A 22,653-nucleotide genomic window follows, 5' to 3' on the forward strand; every position below is an offset into this window, starting at 1 on the left:
GGGAATGGCTGAAATGAGTTGAATGAAGATATGGCAAGATCATGTGTCTAGTGCAGGAATCTGGAGGCAGCTTCCTCAAGAGCTTTAAATATGTTATCTTTTTATATACTTTCTTTGATTTTTATTATTACTAGCTAGACCGACTTCTGCCTGCAATAAAATCTCATGGTTCTGTTGCTTTTTATAATTATTGGACATTAATTATTGCTTCTTCTTTTTTTCCTAAGGAAACTGGACAGTATTACTTAGTGTTACTTAAAAATTAAGAAAAATATGACATAAAGACATTTGACCATGATTTAAACTCAAATTGGATAATTAATTAATTACATCTTGCATAGAAAAACTACAAAAATTCTTCCAATAATTGTCTTCAAATAACTTAGTCATATATTTTGAGATCCCTCATATTACTATTTTGTGAACCAATTAATAACTAAATTAGAAAAGCCTATTCATAGGCCAATACTTACAAGAGAATTTTATCTCCCATGCCCATGCATATGCCATATTCAAAGTTGAGTTGAGTTTTATTTAAGAGACTCCTTCCTCTGTCATGCATGTCTCGGACTTGAATTTGAAAAATTATCTGACACTTAAACAATATGTGATGATAATATATTAAGATTAATAAGTGATATAAAAATCGCATATATATATATATATGATCATTCTTAATGGAATTTAACTCAAGATGAAATTTTATGATAAGAGGAGTAGTTTGCTTCCAAAGCAGGATGCAAGGAGAGGAGTGCTTAATTGTGTCTGAAGAGTCATGATTGACCATTTAATTCACAGAATCCAAAATCTCGATCAAATCCAATCTAGGAGACGCAGAAAACAAAGATCTGGAGGCTCAAAGAAATATATAAATTTGTAAGAAATGGTGGTCAAACCAAATGGGAGATGCCTCCATGCATGTGAGACCTCCCACTAAGCTCCCAACATACATATATATATATGCATATATATCCTCTTTCTGAAGGGTTCTTTTTGCAATTGGGAATGGGGTGCCCCACCCCCTCCTCTTGTCCTACAAATATAGGACACGAACCCTTCCATTCCCCAAGTACAGTGTATATATATGCCCTTTTAAAGTTGTATTATTGTAGTTACTTTTATCCTCTATTTGGCATCCATGCATGTTCACAAGATGAAGATGTTTGAAAGAACCAAAAAAAACAAAAAAAAATCTTTGAATCTAATGCCTCTTTATATATATATCCCCAAGGGCTAGGGCAAGGAAGCCAGGTGATCACAACTATAACAAAGTAACACAAGTCATGCAAGAGTTAGAATATATAAAAATAATAAACAAATAACAGAATTTTATTAATGTCTGAGTTTAACAACTTTTTTTGAGCTGATAAATGCATAATTTTATTTATGATATCTTCTTCTTTTTTTTTTCTTTCTTTCTGATGAAAAGTAGCAAACAAAACAATAATGAGTTGGTTGGGTAGATTTAATTGAGAATAGGGCATATCATCACACTTGTCTCTTTCCACTAGCTAGGTGGGATGTATTTTGATACACCAACACAAATAGTGCTCCTCCAAAACTTTTGTCTGCACGTTGCCTAAATGCCAATGTCCACTACCCTTGCAAGCAATCAAGCATGCATTTCTCATCATTTATTAATTAGTAGCTAGTAACCCATTCTTAATTAACTAGTATCTATCACGTACCTACCAATATGAGGCTATCAAGATGCCAACGTAGCAAACTTCGACTTTTCCTAGTAGAATGACTTAAGGAAAGATCTCTGCTAAATTTGAGGCATAATTTAAGTCCACCCCCCAATCCCAGCCCAACTGCAAATTAACCCAAATACTCAACTTCAATTCCTGCTAGCAGATTGGCTTGGAGCTCTCTCTGTGGGAGGAACACACGAGACATGTACATATATAGTGACCTGTGGTTAAATAGCCAACCAGTACCTTTTTTTAAGTATGGACTTTGATTTAACGAGACTTATAATTAGTTAGAGCGTCACTGTGAAAATTGTCTCGTTTCAAAATAAGAGTAAAGGAGCAAAACAGTCATGATATTAGTGAAGCACCCACCCTTTTAAATGATTTAGCTTAAAAAGCTACAATTTGGGATTTTATGATTTTTGAAATTGAATTTTTCTTAAAACAGGCCTGCTCTATTGATTATACTAAACCAACAAACCACTGGAGTTTTAAGTTTTTGCTTTTGTGATTAAAAAGATAAAAATCGAACGGGAAAGAAAAACTAAAGAACACAAACTTCCCAAAACTCTATATTGGAAAATTCAGAAAAGAACAAGATTAGCTAAAATATTCTCCCCCCAAACCAACCCTTTAGTGCAAATGGGTGCTTGTGATCCAAGGATTATGGGGTCCTTCCCTCAAGGTTGGGCCAATTTAAACCCATTGGGGATGCCCACTTGAGAGGCACGACACATGGAACAAACTAGTAAGCAGGCTTCCCAAATTGGAGCAGTTGGGGTGGATTTGGTTTCACTTAAAGCAAAGTTTACAGCCTACTGAAAGAGCCCAATCCAATGCAAAGAAACTCAAAAACACATTTACCCAGATGTGCTTGTTTGCTTGTAGTTGTTGGAAATATAGCTCTCGCCTCTCCCTCTCGGTGGTGGGCCCAAACAGAATCTTCTTCGAGCGGCTGTAAGGGTGTGTTGGATTGGGACATCGAAACTGAGACAAAATTTTAATTTTATGAAATTTGAATTCTCATCTCATTTTTTAGGAATTTTAATTTCTTGATTTCAAAAAAAAATTATTTTTTAAATTAAGATAAAATTCAAATTCCATAAAAAACAAAAAAAACTACTTGATAGAATTTTTTAAAATTTAAATAAAAAATAAATTTTATCTCATTTTTCAACCCTATCAAACAATCCTAAATGTGAAAAGAGCTGGTAAAAGATAACAATGCATGGTCCCATTTTCTTTTTTTACCCAATTTCGACCTTTCGGTCAAGAAATTATGATTGTTTTTCACCTTCCCAGGCCAGCCTAAAATTTTGACCAAAAACTTTAATATTCTTTAGTGAATTGTAAGGTCAAAAATATATAAAAAAAATTAGGGATTTAAGGGCAGAATAAAGTTTCTCAGTATTTTATAAATAGACATACTGATACTGGTTTTTGTTTTTCAGTAAGTCACACATTCTTTCATCAATGAAAAAAAAAAGTGACATGCTCAAAATTATTAAATTGTTTTTTTCAGGTAGTGCTCGGTATTTTCTTCATATTTTAGTTTTGATTTTTAAGTTTTAAATTTATTTTTAATTTTATATTTTGAGTGTCTATTTTAAAATTATTAAAAAAATATTTTTTTTTTGTTATTTTAAAACATTATTTCTTAAAATAGTTTAAACCAGCCACAACCATCATCACTAGCAACCACATATGGCCGGAGATTCTCACGATCAGAGTCTTTCCATTAGAAATGCCAAACTAAGAGAGTTAACATACAAAAAAATGGGTCAAATTTAATAGTTAGATTTTTATAAATTTGATTTTTAATGTTCGATCAAAATTGAAAACACATTGGTAGTTGCCACCAATTATCGTGGCCTGATGGTTTCCAGTGATCAAAGACAATTACCTGACACCCTTATCCCCATCGACCAATATATCCAAAACTAACAAGATATAACAACCAAATCTCCATAAATCTAAGCATAAATCTCCAACCAGACACAAAATCAATGATTTACAGAGGTTACTGGTCACGATGCAAAGGGAACAAACGGTGTTGATGGCGGAAAGCGTGGGTGGTCGAACGATGGGGGGCGATCGATGGCATCTCATGGAAATGATGGCGGTGGCGGATGTGATTGACGATCAAGCCTTGAAGATAAGAGAAGAAAAAGGGAAGAGAATAGAAAAAAGAAAATAGAAGGAAGAGAAAGATAAAAAGTTGCTACGAGTGTGCGAGATTGGGACACTCAAGTTAGAGAAGCTATTTTTTGCCTTTTCAAATTTTGGCCTTGTTTTGACTAAAAATACTTAAATATGAAAGTAAACATTTGAGTTTTTTTTTATAAATTTTTTTCTTATTTTTGAAAATATATTTTTTTTAATATGAAAGTAAATACGTTTTCATTGTTTTAAAAAACTAAAAATTAAAAACGGGTTGAAAACAACAAAAAGAACAAGCTCTCAAGATTTGGAAAACATTCTAGATTTTTATCCTTTGCAATGTGTTTGTTAAACTTATTTGGTGATTCTTGAAAAAGAAGTCATGTGACTTCTTATCTGAATTTTTTCAAATATACTTATCTCTTCTCCCCTTCAAGATAAATATATCTTAATCGTTACATATAAATAAAAAATTACGATTGTGTCCTCCAGTACATTTCAAAAATTTTAAAAATAATTTGATAAAAATTTTAGAATGTTTTACAATTTTATTTTGACCATTTCATATTTTGATTTGAAAAGTATTTTAAACTTATTTTACTCATTTTAACAAATGTTACCTCAAGGTAAAAAGGTTGGAAAAAAAAAATATGTACTTTAACACTTAACAAAAATATATACACGTATAGGCAGTCACATTAGTTAATTAACCAATCATTATTCAATTTTTTTAATTATGTATTTAGATAGGAAAATTTTAAATAATGTCATTTAAAATTTATAGTATTTCAAATGTTATCATTTGTAATGAGTATCATTTTAAATTTTATTCACCATCTTAGACTTCACTTCAAATGTATTCAAACAAAAAGTGCCCCTCTCCAAAATCAAGACTAAATCCAATGGCCATTCCCTACTTTCCCCCAACAAACAACAGACTTAGTAGCTTTTCTTAAAATAAGTAAGTTAAAATTATAATAAGATAAAATTAAAATATTTTTTATACTAAAATATAAAATGATTAAAATAAGATTGAAAAGTATTTTAAAATTTTTATCAGATTATTTGTTAAATTTTTTAAAATACAATAAGAGACATATGAATTATTTTTTTCTTATTTGTAAGATTTAAGATAAATTTATATGAATGATTCTAAATAATAAATCACTTAACTTTTTTTTATTCAGAGTTATTAGACAAATTTAACAATTATAATGAAAAATACTTTTATTTGTAATATTTTTTATATCCCACTTTTTCAACTCATGTCTTAGTTAAGTAGCATTTTTTATAATAAGTAAAATAAGATTATATCAAGATAATGTTTAAATGTTTTTCAAATTAAGATATAAAATAATAAAGATAAGACTGAGAAGTATTTTAAAATTATTTATTAAATTTTTTAAAATGCACCGGAAGATACATGTTTTTTTTTTTTTTTTCTTATATGTGAGAATATATCTCAAGCAAGGGCCTAGCATGCCTCGAAACCACTGAATTTTGCTCATTCCTACCCAAACCAAGAACACAAGCGAGGTTGCATCTCATAAATTACAACATTAGCAAATAAATTTTATATTTTATAATAAATTACTGATTATATTTTAATTTTTATTATCATAATCACTAAAATTTAATTTTGTTATAAAACTTATCTACATTTGCAAAATTTAAACTCATAATATTTAAAAAATAATTAACTTAAATAATTTTATCACTATACTAAGACTCAATTTGTTTAAATTTTATTTAAAAATTAAAAAATAAATAACTGTCAGATGTGACTTAATAAACTTTTATTTAAAATATTTTATAATTTTCACATGTACTAGCACCACCCACCCTCGAGCATATTTATAATTATACAATATATTATTATTACTAACATAACGTGCATTATTATATACACAATATATATATAAAACTATAAATTATATATTATGTATTTTATTTATAATATATATTATAGGTTATCACATTATACATATATACTATGTATAACTTTATATATTTTTTTATATATTGTTATCATATTTATTTATAGTAATAAACATATATTTTCATAATTTATATTTTATTTATGCTATATTATGTTACATCAGTTATTATATTATAACATGTATTATATGTAGAAGTTTACAATGTATAAATTGAATCACATATATATGATAGTATATCATAATATATTATTATATTATATATTACAAAAATAAAGTATACAATATATGTTATATATGACCTTATTTTGGATTATTAATTCTTAATAAATATCTTTTAAGAACATAAGATTTTATTTTAAGTCATTAAAGTACTCAAAATTTTTAAATAGTTTCAAAAAAAAAAGTGTCAAAAATAGGAAATAAAATAATGTCACTTTCACAATATTCTAATTCATGGACTTCGCTGAAATACGTTAGGAAAATAAAAATTGGAAAAGCAACAAACGCCACCCTAACAGATGGAGCATATTTATAGGAAAAACCGTAGCAGGGTTGGTCTCCAATCTCTATGACGTATCTGTATTCAGAATCAAACTGGAAGACTCCATCCTTACCATATTTCAATTTGAGGAGTTATCTCACAGAGGGTATAACTATTTTTGGCAGTACCTGAAAAGCTTACGTTTGCTCAATTGTAAGTAGTAAAATCAATTAGAGGTCAAGGACCCAGCAACAAAATTAGAGAGAGCTCTAGGATTGTGCTGAAGCCTGTCTCAGTAACTCGTATCGTTTGCCTTAAGTTTAACCTTTTAAGAACAATTCTGTCACTAAACAGGACCTTAATGCATCTTAGCAGGAAAAGATTTCACTAAATAACACTAAGCACCTAGCAGAAGAGAACTATGAAGATGCCTACTTTTACTATGAAAATATTCCCAAAGTTCAAAAACTGGTACTTGGTTCCCTGCATGTTAGCCATCCAACAAAATTAACAATGGAGGAGATATTTAGCTTCAAACTCCACAGGGGAAGAGAGGGACAGCCAGAAAATTGGCTCTTTTTTTATTTATTTTTTAATGATTCGGCAACCCTAAAGGGGTGTCCCTGGAGCCTCGTGGGGACACCCTTTAGCAACCTAAAGGTTGATCTACATACTTACATGCATACCGATATTATTGTCAAATTTGACAGATTAGATCTCCAAAAATAGTGCAGCAGTGACCTAACATATCACCTGAAATATGTCATCGAGCACTCAATGCAGCTGCAGAATCGAGCTGAAAGCCAATTCTAGCGTCAAAATAACATGCCTTCTTGTACCGTACAGCATTCACCTTCACCCAATTCGGTTGTCAAGCCTACCGTGCCTTGGGAAATTTGATGGACTTTCTGTAACAATAAAAACACATGAATAAAACAACAGAAACTTAGAAGTGAACTCATGTTTTAGGGTAAGAAAATACTTTCTTTCCAATTTCACAAAATCTATAAGCTACTTATGTTTATGCATAATCACTTCTCATGTTTTAGGGCAAGAAAATCCTTTCTTTCCAATTTCACAAAATCTATAAGCTATTTATGTTTATGCGTAATCTGCAATAGTAATTTGGGAAGCAACGTGATTCGAGAACTTTTGGAACCACTTCAGGGATGCCATTGATGTAGGTTCACACATTTGATAATAAAATAACATTAATACACAACAGATTTGCTCCACGGCAATGAGGTACCCAAGCAAGTAAAACTTGGGTATAATAAGTGAGTTGACTTCAGAACCAAATAAATCCAAAATCAAGATGACACCAATCATACATCTTCATTCATAGAGTTTCTCCAGGAGAAGTTGCAGCACAATCATTTTATGTTCTCGATGACTGAAAATTTGTTTTACATAGGTTACCTGGTTGTTACGGTCGGTCAAAATGGACAAACACAGAGGTGAAAGGGGCACTAAAAAGCATGGCAGGTGAAACAGCCACTCAAGGAATTCATCTGGCAGGTCCGTCGGAGAGATATAACCTTGTAAGATGTCCTGGTAATTTGATGGGATTGATGGGTTAAGAGTGAACTCCGCATTTCTTGGGCCTTCTTTTGAGCAGATCTCAATTTGCTCATAATCTTATCCATGGATGATGATCTCCTCTTTTCAAGTTTCATCTGATCGAAATTTTTTCAGTCAGCTACGAAATCCTTGACAATATTGTAAATGCAAATCTTACTAAGTTTAGGCCATGTCACCTCAAACATCAACAATGAAAATATAATAATGGCATTGATCTTTGAAATGCTCTAAACGGTCTACCCAGAGCACTGAGCACGAGACTCCTACATTATAGGCTCTGAGGAAGGTCAATTGTACGCAGCCTTATGGCTTAGAAAAGAGGTTGTTTCTTGAGTTGAACCTGTAGCCTCCAGGTCACAATGAAGCAACCTTATCGTTGCAGGAAGGCTCAACTTCAACTTTTGAAATGCTCTAAAATAATTAGTTCCTTCCAGAGCATATCTTCAAAATTTATATGGGAACCTAAGCCCAGAAAATGATGCATGGCCTAATACTTCCTGAAAAATTCTGGAACTGCATACAGGAGAAAAGAATGATAGGAGATGATATCAATTATTAAATAACCTCAAGTTTCCTTATTGCTGCCTCAGCTTTTGATTTCTGGAGATTCTCCCATGCAGTAATTTTTGCTTCCTCCCTCTTTATTCTGTATCGATGAATGAAATTGAATCATTATTTACTTCAATATGCATCTCAAGGAAGATTTTTAGGATTCGGAAGATTTCTTAGGAACAACCAGTAGAGTGAACCATAAGTATTAAAGCAGAGAGTATGTAGTGCAATCTAAAACCTGGATGACTTTATGGAATTAGAAAACCCTAGAAAAGAAATAACTACTGAAAATTACAAGAAATAATTCTGAGGATAATGAATTCAATTTGATTAATATTTACCAAAGCAAATGATTGGATCCTTCCAAAAATAACTAGGTGGAAAAATAAGCTTAACTCAAGTTCAAGGCAAGACAGCAGCACAAGGACAACAAAAGCACAAAGGTCAAACTAGTCATAATTGATTGCTAATCACATGGCTTGGTGCATCATGAAATATCAAGCTACCGCTACAGACATGGATCCTCTGACCTATCATCCAGCCCTATGCCTTTTAGCCATCTAGTTGAGTAAACATCTAATCGAAATTACCAAAGTGCTAATACCTTAGGGGTTTACGAAATAGTATGCACATTTAGAAACAACTTCCAAAAGCAATATCAAAGTTTTCATTAAAGATTATAGTGTTTTCTTTTTAAGTTTAGATGTAAATTAGATTGTAATTACACTCAATCTAAGTCCACAAGATAATTCAACTGTATGACATTTTAGAATCTATTGTGCACTCTTTAATTCCTTGTGTGGAATAATTTGGATTCTGTAACACCAGATCTTTTGAGATCTTGGACTATTGAATTAGGGATTGTCATATCTTTCAGTTCTTCCAGCAAAAAGAAAAAAAAAATTCAATAACATGTTCTACTAAAAAAAAACCTCAACCAAGTGAAGTTTTGGCTTTCAACTATTCCATGTTCTTGGCACCTGAATAGCAATTATTGAAAAACCTCAACTCTCTAAGAGCTGTCCTGCAATTTCTTCACTTAACCAGTCTAAAACACAGAAAAATATGAGCTGGGTGAGAGCAAACTTAAATACTTGGAAATGCTTTTCGCTGCCCCTGAAACTTCCCATGCAAAAGATCGGGCCTCAACAGCTTTCTTTTTCCAGTCATCAACACTTTCTGAGCCTTTTCCTGGCAATCGAACTCTATGTTTCTTGGACCACCGAGTCATTGTGACCCGTTCATCAACTTGCACATCACGGATTTCTGATCTAGAGGACTGGACACTTTTCATCTCCACAAGTGGAAGAACCAATGGAGACGAGGGAGACAAAGATGACCTCCTTCCAGGAGATGCGTTGGGGCTACCCTGTGGGCTCATCTGGGTTGCCATATCTTTTCTTGAAACAGCATGAGAAATATTGATGCCAGCATCCTTAACCCCATCAAGCTTCTCATCTGTATGTTTCATTCAAACGGCAGAAATCCACAACCAGAAATCAAGAAGATCAATGATTATAGCTCTTATAAATTCATGTAACACATCTTCAGAAGGGGAAGCAATAAACCAGGAAAGAATTTAAAGCTAGCGTGCTTCCTTGCAATTTTCACAATATTTTAAATAAAGAAAACAGGTATGTAAGTTCACGGCAAAAGGAGCATGTTGAATAAGTCTTGAAGCATAACCTCTTGCCATTCCAACTGAAATACTAAATTTGCTGATTCATTCAGTGTCCAACTCTGTGAACAATGTCCTCTAGTTCCTTGCATCAAGGTTCAAGTCCCCATAATGTTTCCAAGGTAAACAGAAACCAAATGCACCCTCCCCATCGCAAGAAGAGAGGACAGAATTGTTAATTACATGATTTCCTAAAAATATTTAATAACAAAATTTCAAATAATGACCATGTAATGACACATGACAGTTGTAGTTGATTGTCGTGTTAATCGCTATTGTGCATTTAAAGATGCATCCGGTGAATTATGCTGAGAAGAAAATTTAAGTCACTGCCAACTAATGGAAATTTAATTTTTCAATGAAGTCTTGGACCAGGGATCACTGTAATGTGAATACCACCAATGATGAACTCATAGTCAATTATAATCACCTATCTCTAATCATGTCTTTTTTTTCTTATGCGCAATATCAATGTCTTTTTTTCTTATGAACTCATAGTCAAATATAGAACTGTACCTTTGGAGCCGCGCAAAGATGATTGACTAAGCATCTCAGGACACCCATGTACGCTAACTGACCTTCCCATGCATGGCTCTGCACGTTCAGGATATATTCCAGCTCCATAACTGCCGGCACCAGAATGAATTGACAGACCATCTGCTGCAATTACTCCAGCTGAAAATGGAGACTGAGCCATTAAATTTCCAACTTTCCCTCCTTCAAACACGGGGACTGCTGGTGAGTACGAAGAGTAATATGCAACCCCTGGAGGCCCAAGAGGACCACTCTTTGACTTGGGCCTCCTTTGCGGCTGCTGAAATGAAGGTCTCACAGCACTATTGCTAGAAACTGGGCTGAAGATCCACCTCTCGGCATCTTCCCATTTGGAAGGCAATGCCTTCGTGTTGTTAAGGGGCAAACAAGAACTCACATGCCTCCGGTTGCCAGTTGTTTGCATCAGCAAGTGTTCTGAATTCAAACTTTTAAGAGTCCCTACAACAACATGCTGATAATTAGGTGTTCCAGGGCTTGGAGATGTCCCAGTTCTGTCGTTGAAAGCAGAGTTCTTCTTCATGACTACAAATCGTGGTGAAGAGTTTGTGACATTGATTATGTTATTGTTCAGATCTAGCGATGCAGGTCTTTGCCTGTCTGGCTTTCTTAGTAAAGCTTCAGATCTGGATTTCCGTTCTTGAAATTCTGTTTCAAGACATAATCAGTATAGAGTCTAGAATGGACAGTTTTCTGTACAATTTGAATTGAACTGTGTGTTGGTTGTCTACAGTACCTTTGAGTGCCTGAGAGAAGGAGTTCCTTGCTGAATCTACGGTCTCGCTCTTGTCATCAATCTCAGCATTGCTCTCTCCCTTTTGAACTGCGAGAAATTTAACACAGAGAGATATTTGAAAACTTATGCCAAACCACTAGATTTCAAAGTGAGGTGCGAAGTACCTTTCCCTTTTTCTACTTTTCTGCTAAGGCGACTGTGCCTGTGTACTGTGGAGAATTTGTTTGGATCTGAATCTGGACCACTAGAAGTCTCACGCTGATCATGTCCTGCCAAACTCTGGTCCAAAACAAATAGTTCAACTCAACTCTTCGAGTATAGCAATTTCAAATTCAAAACTAGATTTTACGCTTTTTTGGGGTTGAGGGGAGGCACGATAGTGGATACTCTACTCTACGTCATTTCCAGACGAATCGCATTCTCGTAAGATATTGAATTTTTTTTCCTTCGAGACTGCATTTTTACCATCCACAATATTACTCGTTTGCTGGCCACAATACGTCATTTCGAGACTGCATTCTTGTGTGCTAAATTTGTATATCTCGTTTGATGGCCACTTCAATATTCAGTTCGAACAACAAAATAAAGCCAAAATAAATAAATTCACAAATAAACAAACTCACTCTCTAGCTCACTCACTATATTACGCTAACTCATCAACGAAACAACGACTCGACAGTCGACACAAATTATTATAAGCGCAATGGAACGGACCTGAGAGAGCTCGGAGTCGTGATCGAGAACATCAGAAGAAGCGAAAGAGCAACGATCGGCGCTGCAAGAGGCGGAGGAAGAGAAGAAACTGGAATTGGAATCAGAAGCGAAGATGACAGAATCGGGACTAAAGTCTGGAGCACTCAGTCCCGATCTACGCAGCTCCTCATTCTCATCTTCAAACCCTAGCAGCTCCGCCATGGTTCTCTGCTTCTTCACATCACAGAGTGGAACACACTCGGAACTGAACGGATTACCGTTAATGTGTCCTTGTCATTAGCCGATTCAACATAGATATACGACTTCTTTTGGAATTGGGGCAAGAGTTTAATTAATTATGAATTCGAGCGAGGCGGGGGGGGGGGGGGGGGGGGGGGGGGCTTTATTCCTGAATTCGGGAATCAGGAATGGGGGGTTGGAAATAGTAAAATTTGACTGGCAACTGTAAAAGAATGGAGACCGAGATGTTCATGTCGATACAAAGGTAGAAAAGAAATCAATCAATGGCGTGGGATCCACATCCACTGGACTGGCATTGATGGATGGATTCTTCTTCAATTCAATTCAATTCAATTCAATTGCGTTGCGCCTGTGCTGTTTTTATCATTCATTAATTTTGCAATTGACATGTCGAACCGGGGGAGTTTTCAATTCAGCCCTCCTCCTGACAACAGCCGGTCGTGCATGCATCGTGAACCTGAACTTGAACTTGAACCACCATTAGCTGGACAGCCAGCTGGACTCACTCCAGTCAAACCGGGTCACGTGGCTAACATGATAACAAACCAAAACCAAAAGTAAAAAGTGTAAATAGATACTGATGGCAACCCCATGGCCGAGCTCGTATTTTGATGGAATATATAATAAGAGTTTTCATCTCATTTTTTATTTATTTATCACCAGCAGGACCGGGTGCGGGTGCGGGTGCGGGTGCGGGTTGGGCACTCCAAACCCAATTCCCCTAAATTAATAATTTTTTATTTCTTTTTAACATTCAACTTTCACAATACTCCGGGACAGTATTCATTATTTTTATAAAATTTTATTTTATAATGATTTAGACCTTAAAATGTAAATTGATTATCAATTAAATATCAACATCATTTATATATTTCTTTAATTAAATATATTTAAATAATTCCTGTGCCCATATCCCTAATTGTGAATTTTCATACCTAAGTTACTTTTATATGGAATTAGTTTGAAACTTGTTTATATTCATAGGTAGGTAGGTTTCTGTTATGTCAAAAATGTTTTAAATAAGTTCCTCAAATATTAGAAATAGTTTAGATACAATTTTAAAATAATTTAGATATTAGAAGTATATTCAGTGTTATATATCCACAAATAACAAAAATAAATTTTAAATTGTATTCGTATAAATTTTTATTTTTTAAGTAAAATAAAAAAAAATTAAAATTCACCTTATTAATAATGTTTTCGAACCTAAAAATAACTTATTTACTTAATTAATAGAATATATATATTTATATATTTTTTTATGTTTAATATAATAAATAATATATTTATATATAAATATAATATATATAGAGAATATTGGGGCAGGGATAGTGCATATCATCCCTTCCCAACGCTGATTGAAAACTAATTAAAGAATTCCTCCAACTCTTTTTAACATCAGACAAACAGTTTTTGACCCTATATTAACTGAGTTTACTCCCTGCAACTTCGAGTGATTTTTTTCTTTTTAATTCATATGTCCAGATTTCGTCTCCTTAATTCTGAATTCGGCTTCCAAATAAATTAAATGTAATCACAAACTTACATGCTGTCAAATAGATGCGCGATCAATCTCCATCAAATCAAATGAAACATTTCTATCTCTATTAAGAGTCAAACCACACCACTTCTGAAGAAATTTAAAAATTTTTAACCCTAAACCCTAAATCCTATATCTTAAAAATTATTCGATATCGTCCACCCTTAATCCCTTTTCCAAAAAAATGAAAGGGAAATCCACTGTGTTGGTTTTTTTGTTTAATAATGAGAATTTTGTATATTAGTTCTTTAAAAATTGACAGATTTATATGTAAAAGAAATTTAATTTTAACAAACTAGTGTAAGAAATATATCTACCTAACCACAAAACTAGACACTTGATTATATTCATCAGTTGTACAATTTTTATATAAGCTTAAAAAAATTATACATATTTTTATAAAAAAATATAAATTGATATTCAAAAATTAATTGATGATTCTGTTAAAAATACCACAGATTCACTGTAAATGCACCACTAACTATTTGAGTGTAAAAAATATACGAATAGCACTATTATCCTTATTTTTTAGGTGGTGATGCACACGACAGGTAAAAAGAAAAATTAAAAAGGACTTTTTATTTTTTCTGATGAGAAACCTGACACGGTTGATTACATATACCAATTCACCTAATCCATGTATTTGCTCTCTTCTAGTTCTACCAAATGGATTCATTGAAAGGGGCAAGAAGAAGTGAAAGGATTAAGCTAAAACAGAACTCAGCTCTCACCCTGTTCATCTACTGCATAAAACATCTCGCTGTTAAATATGTACAGCCAACTAAGATCCACATAAAGTATATTTGAACTATCAAAGGGTAATCAACCCTTCACCAAGGGCCAGTCTGTGTTCGCCTCAGGCATTGTTTCTTCCCTCCCTGCTGCATGTTCATCATCTCCATTATCTACAAAATTAAAAAGAGATGCACATTTATTGAAGAAATCACTTCCAACTTCCAATATTTGCATGCATGCGCGCAAATATAACTAAGTTTTTGGTTATTTCATATAGGAAGAGGGGAGAATTGGAGGAACAGATTTTCCCAATTTTTTAGGCGAATTGCCAAAAAGTATGATCAGACAAAATGAAGCCAAATGGATGTGAGAATTTAGCTGCATAATGATAAGACCTCTTTTCTGCAAATTACACTAATCATCTGTGAATGCACCGCAGCCAGACCCGATAAACCTCAGTGGAACTGAAAATAGGAGGCCCCAACCCATTCGGCCAACAAGTAGTTGACTAGTGGCTCTAACACCAGAGGGTACACGCAGATGCAAATCAAATCATTCTACCTTTCAGTAATTAGTCGTCTTTCTTCTACAAAATATCTATTATCTTCCCACGGACAAATCCATTGATATAAAGAGTCTACAACTCAGCACAAAACCAAAAAGATGCCCTTTATTTGGCATGTGATGAGAACTTTAGTACGCAAGTACGGGGAATGGTATATGAGAAAGGCCTGATGGACATGGTGTTCATTGATTATACATCAAGTATACTGCTAGAGCAAAGTTTACTAGTAAGTTTGGAGTTTGGACCATCAGCCAGATGATTTCAGGCTTGAAGGTTCAGAATCAGCCATTCAAAACATAACAAAGTGCTGTAACTTTAAGGAAGAATCATCGGCAATAAGTGAAACGGTAGAATCTTCAGGAATAGGCCCTAGGATTATGATGGCACAAGGATGCCTTTTTCCGCTTCTTGTATTACCTATGGTCACTGTTGTTAGAATCTTACGATTCACAAGTCAAATCGTACGATTTGACTCGATTCATATAGAAATTGAGTCGAATTTATAAGGTGAATCTAAAATCTTTTAGAATCGTACGATTCACGATTCAATTCGTACGATTCGACTCGATTCGCATAGAAATCGAATCGAATTTATAGGATAAATCGAAAATCCCTTAGAATCAACTATGAATCGGACGAATCGACTGTGAATCGCATGAATAGCACAATTCGTCTGATTCATCCAATTCGTGTGACTTCGTCTACACGTGCGCTTTAATCAAATATTCGTTCGATTTGGCTATCTTTGAAAACAAAGAAGATGATGAAAATGATGATGCTCTTAAACTTAAAAATGAAGATGATTGATAACTAGTGAAGATTATGGACAATGAAGTTTATTAGTAACCTTATAGTTGTAGATTTTTTTTTTTTTTTTCTAGCTTGTTATTTTGAAAGTGATTTGGTTTGGTGAAATTTGAATTTAAAGGCAACATGAATATACTTTTGTCTTTTGGTATAATTTTAAACTTAGTAAATATATTTAAAAGTTTATTTATCTATTTATATTTAAAAGAATTGATCATGATGGGCACATTATTTATTTTTTATGGATATATATTATTTATAGTTGAAATTGAGAATGTGTACTAAATCTTACGATTCGATTCGATTCGATTCTCGATTTAACAACTATGGCTATGGTCACTATAAAGGTTATCCCTTCCAGATTTCAAGGGGATTGGGTTATTCTCCTTTTGTAATTGTTCCCCCTTTTTGTTGTTTTTCCTTTCCCTTTCTTGTTCTTCTTAATCTAGTCGTAGAAGGGTGTATAAAGGACAGTAAAGTTGAAAGGGGTACTTTTCCTTGAAAGTGAAGTATTTTTCAGTGCAGTGTAAGCAATTCCTTGAAAAAATTTCATCTCTTTCCATCAAAATACAATCCTAAGAATAAAAATGAGAACTAAGGGGAATTAGCATCTAAAATGTAACAAACAAACATTTTCTATTTTGTGGCCAATCTTTCATTAAAAGTAAAGAAAGTGGACGCTTTATTGGAAAAAATGAAATGAAAAGAGAAAAGTGCACAGTGAAAAATGGGGTTAATTATAAAGTAGGGGTGGGACTGAATTAGATAAAAAATGATTAGAGAACATTGATGTTAGTAAGATGAATTCGCAGTAGCCCGGAGGAAACCATAGAGATTCCCTTCTTTGATTTATATGAAACTATTGCTAGCAAATCCAAAAACTTCAAGTTGATTGAAAAACTTAAAACGTACAGGGCAGCTGGCTATACGGGGATCTAGAATACACTGAATTCCTTTACCATCATTGCTACCTTGTGATTTAGTTTACACTGGGAAGAGAGAAAGATAGGAGAAAATCTGATCGTCCTTAACTGCTTGGTAAGCAGGGATGAAGGAGAAAGACTTCTGAGTTAAGAGTTGGGACAAAATGTATGCCATTGGGAAACACATGCCCCAATTGTTTTCCCATCCTTTTTTTTTTCCCGCAGGGAGAGGGGAAGATGGGGGATTGTGGAACTGGTAGTCAAAAACAAATATACCGGCACATATTATTGATGATATATGAGAGACGCACATGGAGGATAGAAATGCATGTGCCATAGAATAGAGGAGCTTGATGCATGGATTTATAAGAAGGGATATGTAGTCTTACCTGATTTTTCTGCGTCTCAATTATTTCCTCCTGCAATGAAGTTAAATGATTATTCATCTGTTCATCTTTGAAGCAAAGAGAAAAACAAGTAAAGAAATATGCAATCACATGGCCCCAGTAGCACAGGGTGAGCACCTTTTCACACCAATAAGAAAAGAACGGACGAGGAAAAAACACTGCATCAAGGCATACCTGTTTCTTTTGCAATTCTTGGTTTTCCTCTTTCAGTTTTGCAACTTCTGCTTCCAACTCCATTGTATAGGCCTTGCAGAAATCCAAAATAGAATCGCAATAAATGTTAAAACAAAATAAATAATTTTTCTTAAAAACACACAACACTTTTGAAGGAAATTTTAAAATAAAGTATGATTGTTCTTGTCCCCAGTACTCCATATACAGAACAGGCAAAACTGAAGTCTAAATTTATTGAATGTTTGTACCAACTTTTAGGTTGGGATAATTTTTAACTGATGCTACATTCCTTGGCCAAATATCTATTACCTTGTAATGAATGAGATCCTGACAACTTTTCATGGAAGTAGCCTCTCATAATCTTTCATCTCTCCTCAAATCAGATTGCTATCACACTACCATTCTGCCGCATAAGACATCCATCAATTCTTTCATGAACTGTGGTGCAGCAGGTCCACAGATGACAAAAGAAGAATGTTAACAAGAGAAAAACTCATAAAGCTACAAGAAGGCAAAACTTGGTCTCTATTTTTCTTTATATGGTGCCAAAATTTGGTTCTCTCTGTGAGGGTTACACTCATGGCCACATCTCACGGAATATTTACCTAGTTTTTTTTTTTTTTAAGAAAACCCATCAAGTCTTTTAGGATAAACCATTTGGATTTTGTGGGTGAAAACTCCATGCGGACAACATACTGGTCAGATCTCATCTATTGCTCAAATTCTCTAGCTATCGTGATAAAACAGGAGTATCACAGTAGGGAGGTGCCTAATGGTAAATTGGGATTTTGTGGATTTATTTGGTCTATTGTTGGTAAATTATCAGTATTTACTTTTATTTATACAGCAATTAGAAGTCCAGACTGCTGAATTTCTGGAACACAAATTTAGAGAAGAAATTCCTTCAAAAGGGTAGTGGATCGCATATAGAAAGAAATTCACCTGCTTCCGAGCCCGCGATCTTGCAGCTGATTCTCTGTTCTTTATCATCCTTCTCTGTCTCCTCTCAACAACCTTTTCCACAGCATTGTTGGATCTTCTTCCCCGTAAACCTCCATTAAAAGAATAAGGTACCGGTGAGACAGATGACATATCTCCGTTACTCCTCCCAATCCCATCCGAGGAAACTGCCGGGGAAGCTGCTGCAACAGTAACAGCACCAGCTCCCAAACCCATCAGCCCCATCCCTCCACCCTGAACAAAACTATTATTCATTAATTGATCAGCAATCCCAACAATCCCAGCCCTAGCTCTTGGCGAAGTCGTGGGATTGGCATGAGCCAGAGGAAGTTGCTTTGGAAAAAGTAGCTGCTGCTGTTGCTGGGAGGACAATCCCCCATTTACGATCAGTGGCTTTGAAGATTGTATGGAAGTTTGATTATTATTCCCTTGATTCCTATTACCTACTAATCCCCCACTCTGACCAGTCGGCGGAAACCCAATTCCCATAGCAGAAGAATTACTTTGGCGCAACGAATTGCCAAAAACACCAGTATGATCGGCTCTTCCAGGAGGCTGAACCTCTTCCCTTACAACTCCAGCTCTGACTAAGAACTCCTCAAGGGTGATCTCCCCCAAAGTTTGCTGTCTCGGTGGCAAATTCGATCCCCCAGCATCACTGCCATGATCCTTCCCACCACCGGCTAACTCTCTGCTCATATCTCTCCAGACCTCATCGACCGTCTTCTGACTCAGCGTTCTTGGCAACGTCAAGGAACCCTGTCTCTGCAAATAGCCACCGCCTGGAACGCCGCCATCTTGGCCTGCAACGGCGATGGTGGAAGTCGTGGCTTGTGTCTCCTCAGCGGTCCAGATATTTTTTAACAGTTCATCCATGTTCATAGACCCGAAATCCTTCCCCGGCCCACCCATGGCGCTCTGAAACTCGTCGAACGTTAGTGAATAGACCGACGATTGTCGCACCAACGGGAAGATTCCCGAGGGCCTCCCGCCCAACCCGCCGGAGCCACCGTCCCCCGGCGGATCATTTCCGAAGTTCCTGAAGTTCATATTGGTCACAGTTCAACGATTTTCAGTCCGTAGCAGTACCCAAAGGAACTTCCAAGCCAAATCCAGCCTCAGCCTCGGATTCAATCAAATCAACTGAAAATCGGAAGGTCGGTGACCATAAAGAAATTCAAAACAATGAAACTCAAATCAGACATTGATCGGCTAGAATTAAAATCCATAATCAGCATGCAAACAGCACAATACATTAGCGTACATACATACATACACCAAATTCAAAACCTAACCCTAGTGCAAAACACGCCACTGACATCCAACAACTCGATAAGTGGAGGAGAAAGGAAGCAAGACGGGATTCAACCACCTCGAAAACAAAAACTAAGATAAAAGTAAAAAAGTAGTATCAAATTCAACAAACGAACGAAGAAAAGACCTAAAAAAGCTAAACAAAAAGATAAAAATGGAGAGATCGAAGACAGAGATGAGCAGATAAAATCATTAATGCTTTGAATGGTTACTATTTTTGTGATTTAGAGAATAGAGAGAGAGAGAGAGAGAGAGAGAAGCATTGCCTGCCTGATGGTGTTTGGATTTGTTTGATGGATATTTTCGTCTCTTTGCCTGAGCCTGCGCTTGCGTCTTGGAGTCGACAAGTGTCTAATGTCGGAACGAAGTTTGTTTTTGAGCTATTTGTTTATATATAATAATGGATGAATTAATTAAAATATCACTAGAAGTGGAAAATGGGGGTACGTGGACCAATGGCGGCGAGGTAGGAGGGTTTTGATGCGACGCCGGACGAATTAGGAGGCGAAAAGTGGGAAGTTCCTAAGCGTCCACGTGACCGTGATGAACGGTGAGATGGTTTTGTTTGTCAGTAGTGAGAAGAAGGAAAAGGACTTGGGTGTTGCGGCCGCACGTAAGACTCCCTCTACATCTTTGGCGTGGCCAACAATGATACATCAATAATTGGTTGCCGAGAGGTTAGTTAATTAAAGCAAATGAGTTTCATTTATTCAAGCATTCAAAATGAATGTAGATAATAATAAGTCACAGACAGACAATATAAATCAGGTAAGTGTCATTCATATCCGGCTTAATAATTATGACAAGATCATCAACTAAAGGATAATTCTCAGCTTCTTCAATTGACAATTATTGCTTCCCTAATAAGCATATTTTCAGATCATTATTATTATTATTATTATAAATCAGTCAAAACTTATGGGTTAAGAGTTCAAATTCAATTAATCAGCAATTTTTCAAAAATTAGCAGCATTGTTTAAGTAAAACCATGGCGAGAAGAAAAAAGAGATGATAATAAAGAATTGAACAGAGCGAGCTCATCAAGCCAAGATTGGTGCTCAAAGTCATCCCATGTGAATCAACAATTTATTTATATATTTGTTTAATATACTGAAGAAATTAAGCCATGTGTAATTTTAATTTAGAGGTTGTATGGCTTACCCCCTTCTTTCCTTTTTTTTTTTTTTTTTTTTTTTTAATTTTTAAGTTTTTTTACTTATATATTGTGTAAAATTTGATAATGTTTAACTTGATAATGTATTTGGATAAATGTGTTTTAAAATATGTTATTTATATAATTATGTGTTTAATTTAAAAATTTGATGAACTATTAAATTTATCAAAAAGACTAAAATTGACATGTTGTTGAATAATATAAATAAATTTCATAAAAATATTATTTTTTAATAAAAATATATTATAAATTAATGTTCAACTAATAAAATTGTTACAATTATATATAATTATTAAAAAATATATTAATACAATATATATGTGAAATATATACACAAAAATGACAGCTGATGGAGAAGGAAGTGACCAATAATAAAGACGTGGACGCTGGCCGATGAGAATAGAGATGGTGGTTGACAACGATGGGAAAGTTGGAGGCAGCGACAACAACGGAGGAACTAGAGAGAGACAACAATAGAGAAGATAGAGAGATGAAAGAAATGGATAGATGTTGAAAATTAAAAAATTATTTGAGAACAATTTTGTCATTTATTTGGTCAATGAAATAAGCTATCAATAAGTTATTTAAAAAAGTTAGGGGAGCAGGTTATTGAAAACCCTGTTAAAACAATTTATAAATTCAATAGCGTTTAAACTCTTAGAGTTTTAACAAATACGTAAAGAAAAAATTTATAAGCGGTCAAAATGAAGCGCCAAACACCCTTTTGGAAAAAGAACACATAAGCTCCAAAAATAATATTAATTCTTCAATAATTCCTTATAAAAATTACACCCTTTTAAGTTTTAACAAGCAAGTACAATTGAGACTTAGTAAGAGCATAGTATTTGTCAATTTCCAAACATATCCTCGCACAACCACCAAAAACAGAAAAATCCCAAATTTAATGTGATGAAGGCTGAGGGAGGATATACTGCGAAGGCGAAGGCGAAGGCGGAGGATAGAGTAGAGGGTAGAGTGAAGTATCGGCAACTCCCCCAATGGACAAAGCGATTGCTATCCCTTAGCTTGGTACGTTGCCAGAAATGGAATGGACCGTGGTTGCATTCCCTGATGCACGTGGAACTCTACTATTTCTTAACAATAAGACACTGCCATCACGATGGCTCCCACTACTTAATGCTTCTATCCAATTTAGCTTTCCACGCTTTTCCTTTTCCTCCTTATTATTATTATTAAAAAGGATAAAATTTAGGTTATATTGTTGCTTTTTAATTCGACGGAGATTAGGATTTTAATTATTATTTAAAACACCTACAAAATCCCTATTATAAATTAATTAAAATGGCCTTATGGCGACCAATCAAGTAATTAGGAGACATATTATTTAAATTTAAACGCTCTTGAATATCATCATAATGGTATTATTAGTACAAAAATTCTTTTATGATTGACCTAATTTTAATAATATATTTTAAGAAAAAGAAAAAAGGTTAATTAATTTAGTATTATGTACTTGGGCTTGATATAATCTAATTTGTTGATGGGCGGCGTAGAGATTGTTCATTGTGATTGCAAAAAGAAGAGACCCATCAATTTGTGAGGATAATTATTGATATCACTATGGATGTCGGCAGGGCATTGACAAACTGGCCCATGCCACTTCAACGGGAGGTCGGTTTCTGTTGTCTTTTTTTTTTCCCACACATTAACAGTCTTAACGGACAGAATTGTTGTTCTTTCTTCTTTCTTCTTTTTCTTTTTTTTT

General features: G+C 34.4%; 2 protein-coding genes across 5 annotated transcripts; both read right to left on the bottom strand.

Annotated features, from left to right (window-relative positions):
* Nucleotides 1-6,821: 6,821 nt before the first annotated feature.
* LOC127793457 (uncharacterized) lies at nucleotides 6,822-12,447 on the bottom strand. Its single transcript, XM_052324188.1, has 8 exons — nucleotides 12,089-12,447; nucleotides 11,539-11,653; nucleotides 11,375-11,461; nucleotides 10,603-11,286; nucleotides 9,503-9,866; nucleotides 8,421-8,502; nucleotides 7,695-7,951; nucleotides 6,822-7,183 (listed from the first exon to the last, which is right to left on the bottom strand). The coding sequence occupies exons 1-7, from the start codon at nucleotides 12,287-12,289 to the stop codon at nucleotides 7,745-7,747; spliced, it is 1,740 nt and encodes a 579-aa protein (XP_052180148.1). The 5' UTR covers nucleotides 12,290-12,447; the 3' UTR covers nucleotides 6,822-7,183; nucleotides 7,695-7,744.
* Nucleotides 12,448-14,420: 1,973 nt separating this feature from the next.
* Nucleotides 14,421-20,167, bottom strand: LOC127793454 (ABSCISIC ACID-INSENSITIVE 5-like protein 5). Of its 4 annotated transcripts, XR_008021429.1 has the most exons (6): nucleotides 20,020-20,167; nucleotides 18,422-19,582; nucleotides 17,789-17,917; nucleotides 17,480-17,551; nucleotides 17,288-17,317; nucleotides 14,728-14,773 (listed from the first exon to the last, which is right to left on the bottom strand). XR_008021429.1 is itself a non-coding variant. In XM_052324183.1 (5 exons), the coding sequence occupies exons 2-5, from the start codon at nucleotides 19,487-19,489 to the stop codon at nucleotides 14,699-14,701; spliced, it is 1,245 nt and encodes a 414-aa protein (XP_052180143.1). In that variant the 5' UTR covers nucleotides 19,490-19,582; nucleotides 20,020-20,166; the 3' UTR covers nucleotides 14,421-14,698. The 4 variants fall into 4 exon arrangements, 3 of the variants coding, with proteins under 3 accessions (XP_052180143.1, XP_052180145.1, XP_052180144.1); XM_052324183.1 differs by lacking the exon at nucleotides 17,789-17,917 and having other exon boundaries at nucleotides 14,421-14,773; nucleotides 20,020-20,166; XM_052324185.1 differs by lacking the exon at nucleotides 17,789-17,917 and having other exon boundaries at nucleotides 14,421-14,773; nucleotides 20,024-20,099.
* Between the last annotated feature and the right edge of the window lie 2,486 nt (nucleotides 20,168-22,653).

Source organism: Diospyros lotus, unplaced genomic scaffold, assembly GCF_014633365.1.
Source record: "Diospyros lotus cultivar Yz01 unplaced genomic scaffold, ASM1463336v1 tig00010860_2, whole genome shotgun sequence".
In the NCBI taxonomy this organism is placed as follows: Eukaryota; Viridiplantae; Streptophyta; class Magnoliopsida; order Ericales; family Ebenaceae; genus Diospyros; species Diospyros lotus.

Excerpts from the sequence above, each read along its gene's own strand:
- LOC127793454 (XM_052324183.1), bottom strand. The coding sequence starts at position 19,489 with ATGAACTTCAGGAACTTCGGAAATGATCCGCCGGGGGACGGTGGCTCC. Across the intron at positions 17,318-17,479 it reads AAGAATTGCAAAAGAAACAG|GAGGAAATAATTGAGACGCA; the intron begins GTATGCCTTGAT and ends ACTTCATTGCAG. Across the intron at positions 14,774-17,287 it reads TTGAGACGCAGAAAAATCAG|ATAATGGAGATGATGAACAT; the intron begins GTAAGACTACAT and ends TTAATTTTGTAG.
- LOC127793457 (XM_052324188.1), bottom strand. The coding sequence starts at position 12,289 with ATGGCGGAGCTGCTAGGGTTTGAAGATGAGAATGAGGAGCTGCGTAGA. Across the intron at positions 11,462-11,538 it reads AAAAGTAGAAAAAGGGAAAG|TTCAAAAGGGAGAGAGCAAT; the intron begins GTACTTCGCACC and ends AATTTCTCGCAG. Across the intron at positions 8,503-9,502 it reads GCAGCGAAAAGCATTTCCAA|AATAAAGAGGGAGGAAGCAA; the intron begins GTATTTAAGTTT and ends TCATCGATACAG.